Consider the following 22,991-nt stretch of genomic DNA (forward strand, 5'->3'; position numbering starts at 1 on the left):
CTGCTGAAGGTAGTAGCACATTGAGGGCATTTCTCACTCCTCTTTCCAGTTTCTTTCTGCAGATTGACTGGGATGACACTGAAATCCCTATTCTGATGAGCATCAGATTTATTTTCCCATTTCTCTGGCTCCTTTACCTTCCAAGTTCTTGATCTTTTTGGGTTTTTAGCTTTCGCCCTTTCACATATTTTCTTATGGGGAGTGGGATGAATTCTTGTGCTGATGGTTTCCACACCCCAAGTTTTCTGCAGTGCTGAAGGGCCCCTGCTGGCCCTCCCTGTTCCAGGTTTTCCACTGTCCCTGCCAAAACCCCCACCAGAAAATCAAACCATCCCAGAGCAGACCCAAAGTTTAGGATGCAAATGGGGGGGGGGGGATTGTCATAAGAACATAAGAACAGCCCCACTGGATCAGGCCAACGCCCCATCTACTCCAGCTTCCTGTATCTTACAGTGGCCCACCAAATGCCTGAGGGAGCTCACAAGACAATGGACACAACCTGCGTCCCAGTGCCCTCCCCTGCTTCTGGCAAACAGAGGCAGCCTGCCTCTAAAATCAAGAGATTGCACATACCTACTTCCTGTGGCAAGAGTTCCACAGACTAATTACAGATGAATTACATGCTGGGTAGAGAAATATTTTCTTCTGTCTGTCCTAACTCTCCCAACACGCAACTTTAGTGGATGTCCCCTGGTTCTGGTGTTATGTGAGAGTGTAAAGAGCATCTCTCTATCCACTCTATCCTTCCCATGCATTATTTTGTATGTCTCAATCATGTCCCCCCCCCCTCAGGCGCATCTTTTCTAGGCTGAAGAGGCCCAATCGCTGTAGCCTTTCCTCAGAGGGAAGGTGCCCCAGCCCAGTCATCATTTTGGCCACTCTCCTTTGCACCTTTTCCATCTCCACTATATCCTTTTTGAGATATGGCGACCAGAACTGGACACAATACTCCAGGTGTGGCGTGGTACAAATACTCCAGATTTGTACAACGGCATTATAATGTCGGGGTTCCCCTCCTCCCACAAGTCCCCAGCATACCCAGGGAGAAGGCTTCTTGGCCAGAGGATCAGGGAGGGAGCCGGTGGATCATGGGCCCACCTCCCCATAGTGCCTGGGCACTCCTGTGGGCGGCAAGGCACAGCAGAGGAACACTGCATGCCGAACCCCCGCTTCACTCCCCCGCCTTGGGGGGAAGGGGAGCACTACCTCGCCCAACCAACCGTGGCCTCCCTTGCCGGGCAGGGCACCTGGCTGTGACATCAGGAGCCCACAGCTGGACCTCCCCGAGTTGCCTGCAGAGCTACAGGACCCAGGTGGGCAGGGCCAGCCCACCCCCCAAAGGCAGAGACCAGAGCAGAGGCAGCAGCCTTCCCAGCCCTCTTAGGAACAAGCCTGGCAGCTCCAGGTGAGAGGAGGCGGGAGGGAAACAGAGAGAGGAAGGGGAGGAACTGTGGCAATCCCAGGGGAGGGCAGTCCCAGAGATAGGCCCTTTATGTACCCTCCCTGTGAGGGAAGGGGAGGGGCCAAAGGGGAGGGATCTGCCCTACATAAACCTAGAGGCCAGGGATGACAAGGCGGTTGGGAGTCAGAAGAGCAGGCAGGAGGATCTGCTGTTAGCAGCCCCTGCTCCAGACTGGCAAATGCTGCCAAACCAAAGAGAGGGAACCGGGTGACACAAACCCCCTTCATCTGGTGAAGTGTTCTGAGGCCTCCACAAGAGGGCCCCCCTCGGGAAAGCCGGGTGGGCCCTCCCCCCCCACAGTGAGGCCTCACATATAATATTAACTTTTTTGTTCTCAAGACCTTTCCTAATGATCCCAAGCATGGAATTAGCCTTCTTTACTGCTGCCACACATTGGGTCGACACTTCCATCGCCGTTGTCCACAAGGACCCCAAGAACTCTCTCCTGATCTGTCACAGACAGCTCAGAACCCATTAGCCTATATGTAAAGTTTTGATTCTTTGATCCAATGTGCATGACTTTACACTCACTTATATTGAAACGCATCTGCCATTTTGCTGCCCAGTCTGAAGTTTGGAGAGATCTTTCTGGAGCTCTTCACAATCTGATCTCGTCTTCACCATTTGGAAAAGTTTGGTGTTGCAGCTCCTCTTCTCAGCCCCCCTTTCCCTTCACCAGCCAGGCTTTGAGCTTGACTGCCTCATCCCCCTGGGGGCTCCTCTCCCACCCCTCTTGAATCCTTCCTACCACTGCAGTCCTGGGACCCCCCCCTTGCAGCATGGGAGGGGGAGCTGCTGACTCAGACACTTGAGCAGAGGAGGCAAAGGAAGGGGCAGAGCAGGAAGTGGGTTCCCACCCCCCTTTGCTTCTCTGGGAAAGAGGAAGGTCTCTTTGCAGGTCTGGACCCACCAATCCTGCCTTGTGTTCTGAAGACTACCTTGATGAGTACAGCAGTGGTTCTCACACATTTAGCACCAGGACCCATTTTTTAGAATGAGAATCTGTCAGGACCCACCGGAAGTGACCCACCCCACTGCAGGTTGAGAACATCTGGCTGGAGGACTCACAAAGAAACTCCGGGACATGAATGGAAGTGCCTTTTGGTTGCATCTGGGAGGTTTTCTGAGCCCTTTGGATATCACAAGAAGGCCCTTCCTGTCGCATCCGGAGGTCAGGTGAGGGCCCCAAGCCACAGAATTGGTTATCTGTCTGTTTCGGTATCTGCGGGGGTTCGGGAAGCAGAGAACCGACCTGTACTATAAAGGAATGAGTGAAACTTCTTACAGACTCCAAGCATTTATGTGGCTGCTCCCGATTAAGGTGTGCTTGATATGCTGTCAGATTGGAGCTCCAAACGATGTATGGCGATATGGATTTTTCCCATTCTGAGTTCTTTAATGCTTTGATGCACTGACAGGCTTGTTTTCCAGGGAAACGCTTTCCACACTCTAAGCATTTCTAAGGTTTCTCCCCTGTGGGGGTGATCTGATGCACAGTCAGGCTTGAATTCATCCCGAAGCTCTTTCCACACTAAAAGCATTGATGTGGTTTCTCCCTTGTGTGGGTTCTTTGATGCAGAGTCAGGTTTGAGCTCCTATTGAAGCTCTTTCCGCACTCCAAGCATTAATATGGCTACTACCCTGTGTGGGTACTTTGATGCAGAGCCAGGTGTGAGCTCTGACTGAAGCAATTTCCACACTCTAAGCATTGATATGGTTTCTCCCCTGTGTGGATCCTTTGATGCAGCTGTGAGCTCTGAATGAATTTCTTTCCACACTCCAAGCATTGATATGGTTTCTCCCCTGTGTGGGTTCTTTGATGCACAGTCAGGTTTGAGCTCTGAATGAAGTTCTTTCCACACTCAAAGCATTGATATGATTTCTCCCCTGTGTGGGTTCTTTGATGCTTAGTCAGGGTTGAGCTGAAACGGAAGCTCTTTCCACACTCCAAGCATTGATATGGTTTCTCCCCTGTGTGGGTTCTTTGATGCACAGTCAGGTTTGAGCTCTTACTGAAGCTCTTTCCACACTCCAAGCATTGATATGGTTTCTCCCCTGTGTGGGTCCTTTGATGCAAAGTGAGGTATGAGCTCCTACTGAAGCTCTTTCCACACTCCAAGCATTGGTATGGCTTTTCCCCTGTGTGGGTTCTTTGATGCTTAGTCAACGTTGAGCTGCAACTGAAGCTCTTTCCACACTCCAAGCATAGATGTGGTTTCTCCCCTGTGTGGATCCTTTGATGCAAAGTCAGCTGTGAGCTCTGAATGAAGTTCTTTCCACACTCAAAGCATTGATATGGTTTCTCCCCTGTGTGGGTTCTTTGATGCTTAGTCAGGGTTGAGCTGAAACGGAAGCTCTTTCCACACTCTAAGCATTGATATGGTTTCTCCCCTGTGTGGGTCCTTTGATGCACAGTCAGGTTTGAGCTCGTACTGAAGCTCTTTCCACACTCCAAGCATTGATATGGTTTCTCCCCTGTGTGGCTCCTTTCATGCGAAGTCAGCTGTGAGCTCCTACTGAAGCTCTTTCCACACTCCAAGCATTGATATGGTTTCTCCCCTGTGTGGGTCCTTTGATGCCCAGTCAAGTTTAACCTCCTACTGAAGCTCTTTCCACACTCCAAGCATTGATATGGTTTCTCCCCTGTGTGGGTCCTTTGATGCAAACTGAGGTATGAGCTCGTACTGAAGCTCTTTCCACACTCCAAGCATTGGTATGGCTTTTCCCCTGTGTGGGTTCTTTGATGCTTACTCAAGGTTGAGCTGCAACTGAAGCTCTTACCACACTGCAAGCATAGATGTGGTTTCTCCCCTGTGTGGATCCTTTGATGCAAAATCAGATGTGAGCTCTGAATGAAGTTCTTTCCACACTCCAAGCATTGATATGGTTTCTCCCCTGTGTGAGTTCTTTGATGCTTAGTCAAGGCTGAGCTGCAATGGAAGCTCTTTCCACACTCCAAGCATAGATGTGGTTTCTCCCCTGTGTGGATCCTTTGATGCAAAGTCAACTGTGAGCTCTGAATGAAGTTCTTTCCACACTCCAAGCATTGATATGGTTTCTCCCCTGTGTGGGTTCTTTGATGCTTAGTCAAGGTTGAGCTGCAACTGAAGCTCTTTCCACACTCCAAGCATTGATATGGTTTCTCCCCTGTGTGGCTCCTTTCATGCGAAGTCAGCTGTGAGCTCCTACTGAAGCTCTTTCCACACTCCAAGCATTGATATGGTTTCTCCCCTGTGTGGGTCCTTTGATGCCCAGTCAAGTTTAACCTTCTACTGAAGCTCTTTCCACACTCCAAGCATTGATATGGTTTCTCCCCTCTGTGGGTCCTTTGATGCAAAGTGAGGTATGAGCTCGTACTGAAGCTCTTTCCACACTCCAAGCATTGGTATGGCTTTTCCCCTGTGTGGGTTCTTTGATGCTTAGTCAAGGTTGAGCTGCAACTGAAGCTCTTACCACACTCCAAGCATAGATGTGGTTTCTCCCCTGTGTGGATCCTTTGATGCAAAGTCAACTGTGAGCTCTGAATGAAGTTCTTTCCACACTCCAAGCATTGATATGGTTTCTCCCCTGTGTGAGTTCTTTGATGCTTAGTCAGGGTTGAGCTGCAACGGAAACTCTTTCCACACTCCAAGCATTGATATGGTTTTTCTCCTGTGTGGGTTCTTTGATGCTTAGTCAAGGTTGAGCTGCAACTGAAGCTCTTTCCACACTCCAAGCATAGATGTGGTTTCTCCCCTGTGTGGATCCTTTCATGCGAAGTCAGCTGTGAGCTCCTACTGAAGCTCTTTCCACACTCCAAGCATTGATATGGTTTCTCCCCTGTGTGGGTCCTTTGATGCCCAGTCAAGTTTAACCTTCTACTGAAGCTCTTTCCACACTCCAAGCATTGGTATGGCTTTTCCCCTGTGTGGGTTCTTTGATGCTTAGTCAAGGTTGAGCTGCAACTGAAGCTCTTTCCACACTCCAAGCATAGATGTGGTTTCTCCCCACTGTGGATCCTTTGATGCTTAGTCAGCTGTGAGCTCTGACTGAAGTTCTTTCTACACTCCAAGCATTGATAAGTTTTCTCACCTGCATGGGTCCTTTGATGCACAGTCAGGCTTGAGTACATCCTGAGGCTCTTCCACACTCCAAGCATTGATACAGTTTATCCCTTGAGGGGGGTTCTTTTATGCACAGTCATGTCTGAGCTCTGACTCAAGCTCTTTCCACACTCCAAGCACTGTTATGGTTTTCCCCCTGTGTGGTTCTTTGATGTCTTCTTAGTTGTGATTTACTCTTGGGATCCGTGCACATTGGGGGCACTTCTCTTTCCTCTTTCCAATTCCATTTTGTGGTTTAACTGGGATGACAACGAAATCTCCATTCTGATGAGTACCAGATTCATTTTTCCATTTCTCTTTCTCATTTCCCTTCTGCATCCTTGATCTTTTTAATGTGCAGGTTTCTCCCTTTTTCATATCTTCTCTGTGTGAATTTTGCTGAGTTTAGTAATGTTGGATGTACAACTGATTCTCTCCTGGTGCAATGGAAGCCTCTTTCTTCTCTTCCCTTTGAGATGTTCCTGCTTGATCAGGATTTCATGTCCATCATAACCCTGATGGGTCTAATCCTTTCCAATTTTCCAGTGCTGGCGCAGCCATGCTGCATCCTGTGGTAAGGAGGCAGTTGCACAGCCCTCCTCAAGATGTTTGTTCCCTTACCTCAGTGCTGGAAAGTTGAATAGATTTGGGCCCTGAGTACTCCAGAGAGGAGCTGGGCTTCCCTCCTGCCTCACCGATCCATCCTGGTCTCTAAAAGTCACTTCCTGCAGGTCACATGTAGTTGTTTCCAGTGACACCCCACATGGCTCCCTCTGGTCTTCACTGTCTTCTCTGTAGCTTGCTGCAAGGAGAGGGAAACTTGTTTAGCAGCACAATAGAGAAACGGGACCTCAAACACACACATCTAGGTGTATATACTCAGAAGTAGACCCCAGTGGGTTCAGTGGCACTGAATTCTGTCCTTTCTATACCGGGGCTTGTCGATGAACGTGTTTGTTTCTTTAAAAATCGCAATAAATACTGAATGAGCTTGAGCACTAACAAACAAATAAGCCTGGAGGGACAGTTCCACATAAGCTGGAGATCAGCCGGGGCACGTCTGCAAAACCCTCTTTCGATGGTGCTGGTGTCAGGACACGCTCACCCAAACCTCAATTAGGATAAAGCAGTTACTGCACCCACCTGAAAGGAGAAACAAGCAGGAGGCAGCCTAGGACAGAAGAGAAGATCTGGGAGGAGAATGATTGAAACTACGAGGTCCAAGAGTGCAGTGGAATATTCCTCTACAACCGTGGTTCCCAAACTTTCTAGCACCAGGACACACTTTTTTAAAACAACACTCTATTGGGACCACCTAGCTTTATCAGACTAAAAAAATGTTTCACTTTACCACCTGCTCATGCTTTGGTCTTCATTCTTTCTACTATTGTTGGGGGAGGGGACGACCACCTCCTGGAGCACTGTTGAGTTCCAGTCATCAGATCTGACTGGTGGCCTTGCATTCCCATTTGCTTTGGACCAAGGTACGGTCACCTACTTATGAGTAAGCACGTACATGCTTCTCCATTATTGTTTTCATAGGGTTCAATACATTTTCCTCGTTAGCTATCAGCTTGTCAGTTTCACGACCCACCAAAAATTTAAACTAAGCTCTGATTTTTGCTCTCTGTTTCCTCTCTCTTAGGTGTGGAGAGAGTCCCTTGACACCTCAGGAAAGAGGGTCTAAGGCAGGGGTCAGCAACCTGCGGCTCTACAGCCGCATGCGGCTTTCAGCTGTCTGCTGTGGCTCCTCCAGGTGAAAGTGGCAAAGAGTGTGACAGGAGGCACCTGTGTTGGGAGTGCAGACTGCTTCCCTCCGCCCCCTGAGCTCACTGCCCTCCTCTCCCTTCACCCCCACCTGCCCCACATTGGTTTCCCTTTTCAATTTTGCCCTCTCTGCAGGCTTAAGTTCCCTGTTTTTCCCTTCCCCAACTCTCCAGCAGGCTCAGCCAATCAGCATCCAGCAGGCTCCTGGCTTTTTCTGTTGGAATGGCTCAGGGCCCTTCACTGGCTGACCACCAGCCAATCCTGAGCCACCCTCCTCCTCAGCCATTGTGAGCCCTTGCAGCCCGCCTTTCCCTGAGCAGGTCCCCACTCAGTGCAAGGAGAGGCTTTTCCTCCACAGCAGAGGAGACATCCTGTGTGTCTACTCAGTAGTAAGCCCCATTACAGTGGATGAAGCTTGCTCCCAGGAAAGGGTGCCTGGGATGGCAGCCTTGAAGCCTGCTCAAGACCAAGTGCAAGGACAGGTGAGTGGGAGCCCATGCAGGTCTGTTCCAGAGTAAGCCCCGATGTAGTCCCTGGGCTACTCCCAGGAAGGTGTGGAGGGCTGTATTCTCAGCCTCCTCCTGTGCAGGTCTACTCACAAGTAAGCACTGCTGTAGTCAGTGGGGCTTCCTCCCAGGAAGGTGTGGAGGGCTGCAGCCTCAGCCCCCACCTATGCAGGTCTACTCACAAGTAGTCAGTAAGGCTTCCTCCCAGGAAAGTGCGGAGAGGACTGCAGCCTGAGAGCTCCAACCAACTTGTCTGCTCAGAAGTCCCATTGTAGCCAATGGGGCTTACTCCCAGGATAGTGTGGAGAGGGTTGCAGCCTGAGTGAGGGAGGGAGGGAGGGAGGGCAGGCAGGCAGGGCAGAAGCTGGCCTGTGGTTGCCCCCCCACCTTCCCCCCCCAGCTTTGGCTTCTTCTCTGGAGTCTGTGTCCTTTTTTCCTTCCAGCAGGGTGCCTCTGGAAGGTGGGGGGAGTTCTTTAGTATCCATGTAAGATAAGCAGATGTCATAACCAACATATGTATTGGAGTCCTGGAAGATCTGGTGAGGAGGTAGATGTGGTGTCAGCGGTGGCCCCTTTAAGGGTAAGGCCTGGGCATCCAGCAGAGTGTGCTGCTCAGCTGCAGCCACTTGAAGGCAATAGGGCCCTCAGGGATATAAGGAGCACCTGAGGAAGGGGGTGTGGGTTGTAGAAGGAGTTCAGGTTGGAGGTAGGAGAGGCTAGGCTAATTGACTTTGACTTGGATACTCTGACTTACTTTGGAATCTGATCTTGGACTGTGACTTGGCTTATTGACTTTGGACTTTGCCCTGGATGCTCTGACTGACTTTGTGACTAATGGACTGCTGGAGACACAGGAGTTTGGTGTGTGGCTGCTGTGCCCAAGACCTACTAAGGACCCAGGGTCTGCTGTAGTGGTGGGAGGCTGCTGGCAGGAGAGAGGACCTCTGCAGGTTGAACAGGTGAGCTACCCTGGAGGTGGGGTCCAGCAGGACTGCAGGGCAGAACCAGGGTCATTTGTTGGGGGAAAGAAGAGGAGCTAATTTGCTTAAAGTAGGCCTAATTCTCCAGGCAGAGAATGGCCTTGGAATCAGGCAAAACACCATAGAGGACCAGGCGTCTGAAAACACAGGACAAGAATGTATGACAAATCTAACTAAAAGCTACAAGAGGGGGCTACATTATTAAAATGGGACCTATAAGAGCATAAAGGTGAAAAAAAACTATATATGCAGTATTATCTTCATTTTAGATGTCAAAAGGGTTTTGTGGCTCCTGAGGTTTTTTCTCTCCGGAAAATGGGTCCAAATGGCTCTTTGAGTGTTTAAGGTTGCAGACCCCTGGTCTAAGGGGTCAGGGCCTCTACGCTCCAGTCTACTCAAGGACGGCAGTCTTGTGGGGTGGATAGGAGCCGTGCTGTATGCAGATTCTTGGAAATGGCCTCCATTTCCAAGACTAGCTGGGTGTGAAGGAAATCAGACCACACTCCTTTATGGCCGGGTAATCTTTTTATTACCCTCAGGGTGATCAAGTAGCCATAAACCCTTATGGTCACTGGGCAGTTCTACAATTCTCTAAATTTGCCCATTGCAGCTGCAGGGGCTGTAAGCTGGTTGGATGCAGCAGAGATGTCTGGGCACTTTGGTCCTAAGTGGAATGAGACTCCAGCACCCCCACCCTGTTGAGACACACACCTTGAAAGATCACCTGGCTTTGCTTTGTCCTCCTCTGTTCCTTATCTGGAAGAGACCAGTTCTCTAATGACTTCTACGCTTCTTTTGGATCAGGCGAGGAAGGATCCTTTTCAGCTTCAAATTCCACCTCTCTTTCTTACAATACTTATCCCAACTGCATCTGTTGAAACCAAGAGGAAAAAACGTACAATAGTTAAAACAATCAACAGTCCCAGGGCTAAAATACTGTCCTCCAGTGTCCCTCCTACACACCCCCTTCTCTGCATGGGTTTCAGTGCTGAATGGCCCCTTCTGGCCCTCTCTGTTTCAGCTTTTAAATTGCCCATGTCTAAACCCACACCACAGGAACTGAGAGCAGACCCATAGCTTAGCATGCAATGGGGAGGTGCTGCAGTTGGTCTTCTCAGCCACCTCCCCTTTCCCTCCACTGGCTGGGCTTCCAATCTGGGCATCTCCACAAGGCGGGGGGGGGTGTCTCCTTTCTACCCACCTCTGCCCTGGGACACCCCCCCTGCGCCACAACTGCATTTGGACTCAGCAGAGGGGCTGAGGTGGTGAGTCCATGTCTGCTGAGTCCACATGTTTGCTGGGGTGGAGGTGTTGCCAAAAAGGGCTGTTATGTTTTAAGGGGAATTATTATATTACCCTTTTGGAAACTTCAGGATTGCAGGCTAGATAACAAGAAAGTGTAATGCAGAGAAAATCCCTTGTTTAGCTTAAAGAGGAGACTGGGAGAAAGATAACTTTCAATCAAAGATTATATTTTTATTACAAAAGCACACAGATAAACATAATGCATATTTTGTGGTACTAGTCCTTATATATATTGTACCTAGCTTTCATGGTGGTTGCGTGTGAAGGGTATTCAGTGCATCCGAGAAGATTAGGAAAAGAGAAGGATATTAGGGAAGGATTTTAGGGGTCCCTGGTCTGCATAACCCAGTTGCTGACTAAAGATGGGGGAGAGAAGGGGAAAGAAAGGGAGGTGAGAGGGTTAAAGGTTCCAGAGGCAGATATAGTTACCTGTCCTGAGGAGTAGATGGATTGGGGGGGGGGGAGTCCTGGAGGGAGGACCTGCCTTGGAAGGGCAGCCAGAGAGAGAGCGAGCACATGGCAGCCTTCTCTTTTTAAGGGTTTTTGCTGACCCTGGGTGACCCGGATGTGTCCTAAAGCTGATCTGGATGCGCATGCTCACCACACACAGTGGGACAGGTGGAGCAAGCAAGAGAAACTGGTGAACAGGAAGTCAGCTTATCTGCCAAGGCTGACCTGGGGGGGGGGTAGCTTGCTTTCTGTCCCTCCTGCTGGGAATTTGGAGTCAGGATGCACACAATAGCAGTGATTTAGTTAACAATAATCAACGATTTAGGTGGAGGTTAGGTAATACAATGGTTTAGTCTTTGCTGCTAGAGTCTTTGCTGCTAGAGTCTTTGCCCTCTAAGGTGTTTGCATATTCAGTGATTGACTTAATCAATGATCTACTCTTCCAGACTTTTTAATGTATAATCACAGGGAAGTGCAAGTTGTGCAGATACCACTGCCTCAACGGCCCCTCCTGACCAAGGAATTAAGTCAGAGGTTAAAAGAGAAGATGTTTCAGACCTCATTGATAAATTAAGATCAATATGTCACCGGGCCCTGATGGCATCCACCCAAGAGTTATTAACGAATTGAAGAATGAAGTTGCAGACCTCTTGACTAAGGTATGCAACTTGTCCCTCAAAACGGCCACGGTGCCAGAAGATTGGAGGATAGCAAATGTCATGCCTATTTTTAAAAAGGGAAAGAGGGGGGACCCGGGAAACTATAGGCCGGTCAGCCTAACATCCATACCGGGTAAGATGGTGGAATGCCTCATCAAAGATAGGATCTCAAAACACATAGACGAACAGGCCTTGCTGAGGGAGAGTCAGCATGGCTTCTGTAAGGGTAAGTCTTGCCTCACGAACCTTATAGAATTCTTTGAAAAGGTCAACAGGCAAGTGGATGTGGGAGAACCTGTGGACATTATATATCTGGACTTTCAGAAGGCGTTTGACACGGTCCCTCACCAAAGGCTACTGAAAAAACTCCACAGTCAGGGAATTAGAGGACAGGTCCTCTCGTGGATTGAGAACTGGTTGGAGGCCAGGAAGCAGAGAGTGGGTGTCAATGGGCAATTTTCACAATGGAGAGGTGAAAAGCGGTGTGCCCCAAGGCTCTGTCCTGGGACCGGTGCTTTTCAACCTCTTCATAAATGACCTGGAGACAGGGTTGAGCAGTGAAGTGGCTAAGTTTGCAGACAACACCAAACTTTTCCGAGTGGTAAAGACCAGAAGTGATTGTGAGGAGCTCCAGAAGGATCTCTCCAGACTGGCAGAATGGGCAGCAAAATGGCAGATGCGCTTCAATGTCAGTAAGTGTAAAGTCATGCACATTGGGGCAAAAAATCAAAAGTTTAGATATAGGCTGATGGATTCTGAGCTGTCTGTGACAGATCAGGAGAGAGATCTTGGGGTGGTGGTGGACAGGTCGATGAAAGTGTCGACCCAATGTGTGGCGGCAGTGAAGAAGGCCAATTCTATGCTTGGGATCATTAGGAAGGATATTGAGAACAAAATGGCTAGTATTATAATGCTGTTGTACAAATCTATGGTAAGGCCACACCTGGAGTATTGTGTCCAGTTCTGGTCGCCGCATCTCAAAAAAGATATAGTGGAAATGGAAAAGGTGCAAAAGAGAGCAACTAAGATGATTACGGGTCTGGGGCACCTTCCTTATGAGGAAAGGCTACGGCGTTTGGGCCTCTTCAGCCTAAGAGATGCCTGAGGGGGGACATGATTGAGACATACAAAATTATGCAGGGGATGGACAGAGTGGATAGGGAGATGCTCTTTACACTCTCACATAATACCAGAACCAGGGGACATCCACTAAAATTGAGTGTTGGGCAGGTTAGGACAGACAAAAGAAAATATTTCTTTACTCAGCGTGTGGTCAGTCTGTGGAACTCCTTGCCACAGGATGTGGTGCTGGCGTCTAGCCTAGATGCCTTTAAAAGGAGATTGGACAAGTTTCTGCAGGAAAAATCCATTACAGGGTACAAGCCATGATGTGTATGCGCAACCTCTTGATTTTAGAGATGGGCTATGTCAGATGCAAGGGAGGGCACCAGGATGAGGTCTCTTGTTATCTGGTGTGCTCCCTGGGGCATTTGGTGGGCTGCTGTGAGATACAGGAAGCTTGACTAGATGGGCCTATGGCCTGATCCAGTGGGGCTGTTCTTATGTTCTTAACTACAATTCCCAGGATGCCTTGCAGGTCTCTTGTTATCTGGTGTGCTTCTTGGGGCATTTGGTGGGCTGCTGTGAGATACAGGAAGCTGGACTAGATGGGCCTATGGCCTGATCCAGTGGGGCTGTTCTTATGTTCTTATGTGCACCCATGATCTTGTGGCTTGACCTGATTGTGAGAAGTTTAAATGTGTTGAGGTTTTGCCTGCATTATATTTTAACCAGACATAAAATTACAACTTGAAAGGAAAAAGGGGATTTTCACATAACAGAGGAGGCAAAGGAAGGGGCTTCCCTACTCACTCACATCCCCTCCCCTTTTTGCTCTTCTAGGAATCCAGAGTAGCTCCTTGTAAGGCTTAGATTTTTTGCAGAGGATCCCAAGTGAGGAGGCACATCACCTCTGGGCATCCCCTCCTCCTCTTCCCAGGGAGCTGCTGAAAGGATCCTTTTCGGCTGCAAACTTCAGCAAAGAGACGTGCAATGATTCAAACAATAAACAGTATCAAAGATCCGGCATGCATGAAAAACACAAGAGTTCAAAAGCACCCATCGACACAGTTTCAGGAACAGTTTGGGGCTCCAGAACCTGCTCTCCAGGGTCCCCTCCACACCCCACAGTTTTCTGCAGGGGTTTCACTGCTGAAGGGCCCCTGCTGGTCCTCCCTGTTCCACTGTCCCTGCCAAAACCCCCACCAGAAAATCAAGCCTTCCCAGAGCAGACCCAAAGTTTAGGATGCAAGCGGGGGGGGGGGGGGGGGGGACATCGACGACTGTTGCAACTCCTCTTCTCAGCCCCCCCTTTCCCTTCACCAGCTGGGCTTTGAGCTTGGCTGCCTCTGACCCCTGGGGGCTCCTCTCCCACCCCTCTTGATTCCTTTCTGCCACTGCAGCCCTGGGACCCTCCTCTTTGCAGCATGACTCAGACACTTGAGCAGAGGAAGCAAAGGAAGGGGCAGAGCCGGAAGCCCACCCCCTTCTGCTCCTCTGGGAAGAGGAAGGTCTCTTTGCAGGTCGTCAAAGTCTGGACCCCCCAACTCCCAGGTGGGGCAGGAGGTGCATCTCCTCCAGGTGGGCATCCCCTTCTCCGCCCCCATTCCCCCAATGCAAGCTGATCATCAACTCTCCCCCACCCAGGCTGCAGGTGGCTCTTCAGGGTCTCTTTCCCCAGCATGATGTCCTGTCCCTGAGTCCAGGAGGCTGGAAAGTCTTTGCAGGGGCTCTTCAGAAGCATTCCAGTGAGCCCAGTGCATGCTGGTACTTGAAGTCCTTCCCCTCCTCCTTTCCAAGATACAGAGCATCCTGGGAGTTGTAGTTTTACCTTTTGGCTTGTCCCTGTGCTGAAAGACTCTTCAGCTGCCCTGCTGCTTTGGGAAAATCTGGTATATTCTGATGCACTCAGTGGAACCAGATCCAAAGGGGGGTTAAAACTCCTGGTGCATTTAGCAGTTGTGCAGCCAAGAGAATTAGAAAAGGTATTGAGAACAAAAGAGTTAGTATTATAATGCTGTTGTACAAATCGATGGTAAGGCCACACCTGGAGTATTGCGTCCAGTTGTGGTCGCTGCATCTCAAAAACAATATAGTGGAAATGGAAAAGGTGCAAAAGAGAGTGACTAAGATGATTCCTGGGCTGGGGCACCTTCCTTATGAGGAAGACAAAAGAAAATATTTCTTTACTCAGCATGTGGTCAATCTGTGGAACTCCTTGCCACTGGATGTGGTGATGGCATCTGGCCTGGATGCCTTTAAAATGGAATTGGACAAGTTTCTGGAGGAAAATATCCGTTACGGGGTACAAGCCATGATGTTATGCGCAACCTCCTGTTTTTAGAAATGGGTTATGTCAGAATGCCAGATGCAAGGGAGGGCACCAGGATGAGGTCTCTTGTTATCTGGTGTGCTTCCTGGGGCATTTGGTGGACCGCTGCGAGATACAGGAAGCTGGACTAGATGGGCCTATGGCCTGATCCAGTGGGGCTGTTCTTATGTTCTTAATTTTTTGCATGCCAGGAGTAGAAAAGCTGTACCTGCCTGAATTCCGAGCCAACAGGTCCACCACTGATATGGTATTCTCCCTTAGACAACTGCAGAAGAAATGCAGGGAACAACGACAGCCACTCTTTATAGCCTTCATAGATCTCACAAAGGCTTTCGACCTGGTCAGCAGAGACGGCCTCTTCAAGATTCTCCCCAAGATTGGATGTCCACCCAGGCTCCTCAGCATCATCAGATCCTTCCACAAGGACATGAAGGGCACTGTTGTCTTCGATGGCTCCACATCAGACCCTTTTGACATCCGAAGCGGAGTGAAGCAGGGCTGTGTTCTTGCACCAACCCTGTTTGGGATTTTCTTCGCTGTCCTGCTGAAGCAGGCCTTTGGAACTGCAACAGAAGGCATCTATCTCCGGACCAGATCAGACGGAAAGCTCTTCAACCTCTCCAGACTGAGAGCAAAATCCAAAGTCCAGCTGAAATGTCTGCGTGACTTCCTCTTTGCCGACGATGCAGCTGTCACTACCCACTCTGCCAAAGATCTCCAGCAGCTCATGGATCGTTTTAGCAAGGCCTGCCAAGATTTTGGACTGACAATCAGCCTGAAGAAAACACAGGTCATGGTTCAGGATGTGGACTCACCTCCCTGCATTACAATCTCTGAGCATGAACTGGAGGTTGTCCATGACTTTGTGTACCTTGGCTCAACGATCTCCGACACTCATTCTCTCGATGCCGAGCTAAACAGGCGCATCGGTAAAGCAGCTACCACGTTTTCCAGACTCACAAAGAGAGTCTGGTCCAACAAGAAGCTGACGGAACATACCAAGATCCAGGTCTACAGAGCTTGCGTCCTGAGTACACTTCTGTACTGCAGCGAGTCATGGACTCTTCGCCCACAACAGGAGAGGAAACTGAGCGCTTTCCACATGCGCTGCCTCCGACGCATCCTCGGCATCACCTGGCAGGACAAAGTTCCAAACAACACAGTCCTGGAACGTGCTGGAATCCCTAGCATGTATTCACTGCTGAAACAGAGACGCCTGCGTTGGCTTGGTCATGTCGTGAGAATGGATGATGGCCGGATCCCAAAGGATCTCCTCTATGGAGAACTCGTGCAAGGAAAGCGCCCTACAGGTAGACCACAGCTGCGATACAAGGACATCTGCAAGAGGGATCTGAAGGCCTTAGGGATGGACCTCAACAAGTGGGAAACCCTGGCCTCTGAGCGGCCCGCTTGGAGGCAGGCTGTGCAGCATGGCCTTTCCCAGTTTGAAGAGACACTTTGCCAACAGTCTGAGGCTAAGAGGCAAAGAAGGAAGGCCCATAGCCAGGGAGACAGACCAGGGACAGACTGCACTTGCTCCCGGTGTGGAAGGGATTGTCACTCCCGGATTGGCCTTTTCAGCCACACTAGACGCTGTGCCAGAGCCACCTTTCAGAGCGCGATACCATAGTCTTTCGAGACTGAAGGTTGCCAATACAAATCAGAGAAGAGAGATTTTATGGAAATCAGAAATTTCTATAATAACTTCTTGTAGGAAAAAGTTACAAAATAATTAAAATTAGATTAGAAGAGAGGATAAAATACTGAATAAAATAAGTATAAACACGGATTTAAATAAATGAATTATAACCAGATTAGTGTAATTAGGAAAATTAAGATAGAGGCACACTGCCCCCTTTTGAAATAGTATTGACATTACAGAAAGGGGAGGAGTTCTCCAAAATGGTGAATACAGTAACCTGAGATATTTAATGTATGCTCCAGATATGGCAATAGCCAATGAAAATCCCCATATCCGACATCATAGGCTCTAACAAATGTGATTGGAGTTTTCTCGAGGCAAAGAACCTACAGGTATAAATGGTCACACCCAGAAGGGAATGTTGCTTTTTTCTCTGGGACACTGAGAGACCACAGCTCTCTGTGTTCCGCATTTTGAACCACCGAGAGAAGCCCATTGCTGGCAATGAATAAAGACTTGGAAATCACCACAATTTCAGTCTGCTGAGTTTGTTTTGAACCCTAAAGACACCGTGCAACAGCCGCATCTCAAAAAAGACATAGTGGAAATGGAAAAGGTGCAAAAGAGAGCGACTAAGACGATTACGGGGCTTGGGCATCTTCCTTATGAGGAAAGGCTATGGCGTTTGGGCCTCTTCAGCCTAGAAAAGAGACACCTGAGGAGGGACATGATTGAGACATACAAAATTATGCCTGGGAAGGATAAAGTGGATAGGGAGATGCTCTTTACACTCTCACACAACACCAGAACCAGGGGACATCCGCTAAAATTGAGTGTTGGGAGAGTTAGAACAGACAAAATAAAATATTTCTTTATTCAGTGTGTGGTCGGTCTGTGGAACTCCGTGTCGCAGGAGGTAGTGATAGCATCTGGCCTAGATGCCTTTAAGAGGAGATTGGACAAGTTTGTGGAGGGAAGGTCCATCATGAGTTACAAGTCATGATAGGTATATGTGCAAGTTCCTGTTTTTCGAGGTAGGCTACCTCAGAGTGCCAGATGCAGGAGAGAGCCCCAGGAGGCAGCTTGTGACTCATTGTCTTGGGTGCTCCCTGAGGCATTTGTTGGGCTGCTGTGAGATACAGGAAGCTTTGACCTGATACAGGAACTACACGAGCCTTTGACCTGATCCAGGAGGACTCTGCTCATGTTCTTATGATCCCCGCATCTCATAAAGGACATACTGGAACTGGAAAAGGTGCAGAAGTGAGTGACCAAAATGATATTTGTTTATAAATATATAATGTCATGTACTAAGTCTGATACACATTTACTCCAAACTAAATGGAATTCTGATTTGGAATGTCCTATTCTGGGTGAGCAATGGGATGTGGTTCTTAAGAATATACAGGCAATATCTAGAGATCTTAAATTACGCCTAATACAGCAAAAAATAGTCTTTAGAATATATTGGACACCACAGAGGCTATTCCTTAAAGGGCTTATCAATGAATCTAGATGTTGGAGATGCTCGAGTTTGAATGCTACACTTACACATGTTGTGGCCATGTCCTGTTGTTGTAAACTTTTGGAAAGAAATAATTAATACTATAAAGCTAGTGCTACAGCAACCTTTAAATTTTACAGATATGTATGTAATTCTTAATTATCTACCCGTTATCTGGAGACTCACACCCGGACAATTGAAATAGACTCTCTGTGCCCTCACGGTAGCAAAAAGACTTCCATTACTTCATTGGAAGGAGAGATGCCCACCTACATCTGCCCAATGGACGAACAATATTTTGCATTTATCAGTATTCGAGCAAATGGCATATCGGCGTCAACTGCGTAGGGATTTCTTTGAGGATCTCTGGAGGCCACTCGTTGATATAATAACATAAGCTGCATAAAGTGTTCGTATGTAGATCAAGTATATGTATAAATATTCCCCCCCCTTTTTTTTTAAGTAACTCATAAGCATGTGTTGATGTATCGATTTCAAGGAGCAGCCATGAGAGATGGCCTCCTGCTTGATTCTCTCAGGCCTCACAGTAGCTTCTCTCAGATTCAACAGTACAGTGGTTCTCACACATTTACCATTGGGACCCACTTTTTAGAATGAGAATCTCTCAGGACCCACTGAAAGTGATGTCCTGACCGGAAGAGACATCATCAAGCAGGAATATTTTTAACTATCCTAGGCTGCAATCCTACCACACTTACCCAGAAGTAAGTCCCATTGACTATCATTGTTAAAAGAATATACATAATAGTTTGTTAAAAGTACAGGTCTGTAACATTTCCCTAAATGCAGTCACATACCAGGGGGGCATCAAGTCTAATATATGAAAAATAAAATATTGAAACGAATGGGGACCCACCTGAAATTGGCTCACAACCCACCTAGTGGGTACTGACCCACAGTTTGAGAAACACTGGTCCAGTAGAATGTACAATAGCGGTCTTTAAAATTTTCTGTGCCACAACCCAAAACAAAAAAGTATGGGACAGGCGACCCCAGCACATCATGGAAGGTTGTCAGTGACAAACTTCTGTGTTGCTGGGCTATCACACCTGCCACAGTTCTGTGCAAGGCAGTACCACTGTAGGACCCAAGCCAGGCGTCTCCAGGTGGAGAGGAATGTGGAGGGTCAGAGTCTTAAAGCACAGTCTTATCTTGCGCTGGAATAGGCAAGCCAGGAGGCTTGCGCTGTATCCAGCACATGATAGGGCTGCAAAGTGGCTCAGCCGAAGGTAAGGGGAAGCTCTTCCCCTTAACCCTGGGTAAACCACTGCAGCCCCTATGGGTCACCTAGGACCCAGAGAGTGGAGAGTGGAGCAGCTTCAAGTTGCTCCGTTCTCCCCAGGAACGGAGGTTGGGATCCAGCATAACTGCGGGGTTCCAGCCCCGCCTCCCACTCCCCACTTGCCTGCCCCCAGGGCCGCTCACCCTCCCCCTGCCCTGGAACGCCTCCCTCCCGCCTCTTCCCTGCCCACCCCAGAGTCTTGCATCAGCAGAGCTCAGCCGATGCAAAGCTCAGTCCCTCCATTGGCGTGGAGGCTGAAGTGAGCCTCCGCGGGCCAGTGTGCTTTATGTCACATTTGCGACCCTCCTGGGCTGGTGCAAGAGACTTGTGCCAGCCCAAGGGTGACTCAGGATTGTGTCCTTAGTAACTCAGATCACACTGGCACTTTCAGTCTACAGTTCACCCAAGTTGAGTGATAAGATCAGAATGGCAGAGGTGTAATTTGCTGACTTGCGCTAATCATAACCTGCATCAACATACCTCACAGGGAGGGGGGAGATTATGGTGAAGGCTCCCCATTCAGCCAATATCCTCTAAGTAGAAGCTTCTGCTGTGTTTTCAATACTACATAAACCAAATTACCTGCCAATTTCTCTTCATCCTGGAAGTCCTGGAAAAATGCACCCTCCCTGTCTTCCAGCTGGGAAACAAAGGCAAGTTTGGGAAATTCCCCTGAGAAGGAAACAAGGAGATGAGTTGCTTCGGTCTACAACATATCAAGGCTTTCCCAAGAGACCTCATCCTATTCTGACCCCCATCTGCGATGACCATGATAAAGACTCTGGCTAGGCCTGACTCCACCTTGCAGGCCAGAAGCCATTTTGAAGCTGCTCTCCAGGTGAGCGTCCAGGTGAGCATTAGGAACAAGGAAGTCCAGGAGCTTCCGTTTATCATTTTGGTATTGAATGCGAATGTATTTATTCTCTGAAATAACAAAATGCCTTTCTATAATGTGTAACTGTTGTGGTTTTTGCTCTATGTTCTCACCCGCCCCACCCCCCACATCTCACTGGCTTAACAACTCCCAGTGAGTCAGTGATGTCTCTTCCCCAGGGTCCAGTGTACTCCTCCATTTCAAGGATCACAGCACTGTGTGAGATTGCAGGGAACATTTCATAGGGCAAGAAAGCCTCAAGGGAAGTACATGTTCCTGCATTCCCCATGTTACTGGCTCAACACCCCAGCCAGCTGGGTGTGTGGTTTCTCAGGGCCAACTTGCCCTATGGTGGATGCTACCACCCCTCTTAACAGCCAGTCCTCCAGCTCAAGGGAAGCTGAAGTCCTAAGGGCTAACTCCCCAGCCTCTGCAATCCCTGTGTCCCCCAAACAGCAAGCCCTAAGGTTCTGGTTTCCTTTGGTTGCTTGACTGAGCAGCCCAGGCCAGATTTCAATGAATCGGTTCCTTTGGTTCTCACACATGTACAGGCCTGTGTGATTTCTTTAAAGAATAGAAATTTGGTTACATGTTACTGATGGCCTATTTTATTGCATTCACACAAAATAGTAAAACAAGAACGCTAAGCTCCTGACTTCTCCCTAACATTCACCTGGACTTACTAATCTCCTCTGGAAGATACGAACTGATGTCCACAATGGAATGACGAGGCGCAGACCTCTCCCACCCTTGCAGCTGTTTTTGTCACACTTTGAAGGTGACTATTGTTCAAAAAGAGACACAGACCAGCTGAAGCTTCTGGAAGATGACCTCACTGCCTGATGCTATGCCGGGCAATCCCGCTCATCCCCTCCCAACTGGAGAATCATAACTGCACCTTGTTGCTTTAAGGCAGTGGTTCCCATCCCATGGTCCACAGACCACAGGTGATCCACGAGACCCTGAGAAGTGGTCCACCAGGTCTCAGAAGAGAAAGATGGCCTTCAATCACTTCCAGTTTCTCATTCAGCAGCTACTCCCCATGGACCACCAGAGAGGATGGAAAACAGACCGCCCACAGCCAGCGCCAGCACTTCCAGCATCTCACCAAGTGAGTGCCCACCCACTGACTGCCAGAGAGGGGAGAGAACAGACCGCCTGCCATTGGCACTGAAGTGTTGCTGCGACTGCTGGCAGTCTGCCATTTCTAGTAGGTCTGTGCGGGAGTGCTTGCTTGGTAAGAGGCTTCCACACAGACCAGCAGGAGGGTGGATATCTTGGTGCCAGCAGAGTTCCAAGCACAGCCGTTTGCCAGGAGGAACGAGAAGGTTGTCACTGTCTCATAACCAGCTACTTTCCCATAGCAGCTTCAAAATGGCTTCAGGTCTACAAGATGGATGCAGACCCACTCAGTGATTTTACCATGTTCGTCACAGTCACATTTCTTTTCTTCAGATCTTACATTTTCAGGCTTGTGTCTGAACTGAGGTCCAAATCCTGTCCAACTTCCCAGTGTTTCCCAGTGTTTCTGTAGCTGCAATGCAGTCTTGAGGAAAGGGAACAGACATTGCAGTGCACACTCCATTGATATGGCTGCATCAGTGCTGGAAAGTTGGATAGGACTGGGCCCTGAGCCATCCAAGTGCCTGAGAACTGCTCTCTCACTGAGTGCTGTGACCTGTGAGGTCACATAAGACCATATGGGCAACATGCATTTCTGATTCATTGGGGGTTATTAACAGCTGGCTTCTCTCCTCCCCCCACTGAAGAAGCCGCTCTAAAAAAAGTGCAAGCTGTATCAGGGGGTGAGGGAGTTGAACCAAGAGGCTTCAGAGGGGAGTTAAACCCATTACACTTCTGTCAGAAGCTATTTCGCTGATGCAAGCCTGAAGAGGATGCAGGTCTCTTGTTATCTGGTGTGCCCCCTGGGGCATTTGGTGGGCCGATGTGAGATACAGGAAGCTGGACTAGATGGGCCTATGGCCTGATCCAGTGGGGCTGTTCTTATGTTCCCCCCACATACTTTCTTTCTCTGTTAGAGCCCAATCCTATTCATGTCTACACAGAAGGAAGTTCCATTAGAGTCTATGGGGTTTACTCTCAGGAAGGTGTGGATTGCATGATAGTCTTGGGGTGCGATCCAAAGAAGGTAATGGGCTGGCACAATTCCCTTGCACTGGCACACCTGTGTCTCAAAAGTGCCGTAAAGTACTTTTGCGCCACTGCTCAAGGAAGGTGGCTGACGCAGGACCCGCTTACTCTGGGCAACAGGTGAGTCTGTGCCAGCCACATTAGGCCAATGCGGGGTTCGGGGGGGGGGGCATGGGGAAGGTGGTTGTGAGATGCTTCAGGGTGGGGGGAGGGAAGGCGGTGGGTGGGCAACGATCTGCACCACTTTTTTAGGTGGTGAAAAGCCAAGTAGACACATTGGACCTCTGCGGCGTTACCCAGGGTAAGGGGAAGCAATTCCCCTTACCCTTGGAAGTTCTTTGTGCCATGATGTTCCCGTTTGCTCCATCCAGAAATGCTCAAATGGGGTGAGCCCTACACATCCTGATTCACTTTCTTTGCTTCTTCATTCTGCCACTTTCTCCCCATTTCTTCCCCTCTGTGCCTGTCTGGTCATCTCCCTCCCCACTTTTAAATCTCCTGGCTAAAAATGCTCCTTCAAAGCTTTCCTGGCCTTTCCAACCAAGACCTGCCTTCCCTATTCTCTTTTCTGTCTCCATTCAGTCCTCCTGCTGCTTGCTATCCTTCCACACAGCTGACTCCCAAAGATGGAGATTCAGCAGCATGCAAGCCAGGTGCTGTGGCCATTCCAGGTGAGGTCCTGTAATTAGGACCATCAGAGCTGATGTGGGGGGAAACCCTGAATTGCAGATGCAGGGGGTGGAAGCTGGTCAGATGCAGCAGAGATGTCTTGGCAGGGCTGTTTTCCAGAACAGACACATTGGTCCTAAGTGGAGTGAGACACCACCACCCTCCCTGCTGAGACACACACCTTGAAAGATCTCCCTGTTCTCCTCCGTTCCTTGTTGGGAAGAGATCTGCTCTCTAATGACCTCT

The 22,991-nt window shown here is 49.1% G+C and overlaps 1 protein-coding gene across 1 annotated transcript in view; it reads right to left on the bottom strand.

Moving 5' to 3' along the window:
• LOC136640310 (zinc finger protein 850-like) overlaps nucleotides 1-22,991 on the bottom strand; it is a 196,950-nt gene that overhangs the window by 60,199 nt on the left and 113,760 nt on the right. The window contains exon 13 of the mRNA XM_066615337.1: nucleotides 3,146-5,423. Coding sequence (XP_066471434.1) covers nucleotides 3,146-5,423 — 2,278 coding nt within the window. The remainder of the gene's footprint in view (nucleotides 1-3,145; nucleotides 5,424-22,991) is intronic.

This window comes from Tiliqua scincoides, chromosome 2 (assembly GCF_035046505.1).
Source record: "Tiliqua scincoides isolate rTilSci1 chromosome 2, rTilSci1.hap2, whole genome shotgun sequence".
In the NCBI taxonomy this organism is placed as follows: domain Eukaryota; kingdom Metazoa; phylum Chordata; class Lepidosauria; order Squamata; family Scincidae; genus Tiliqua; species Tiliqua scincoides.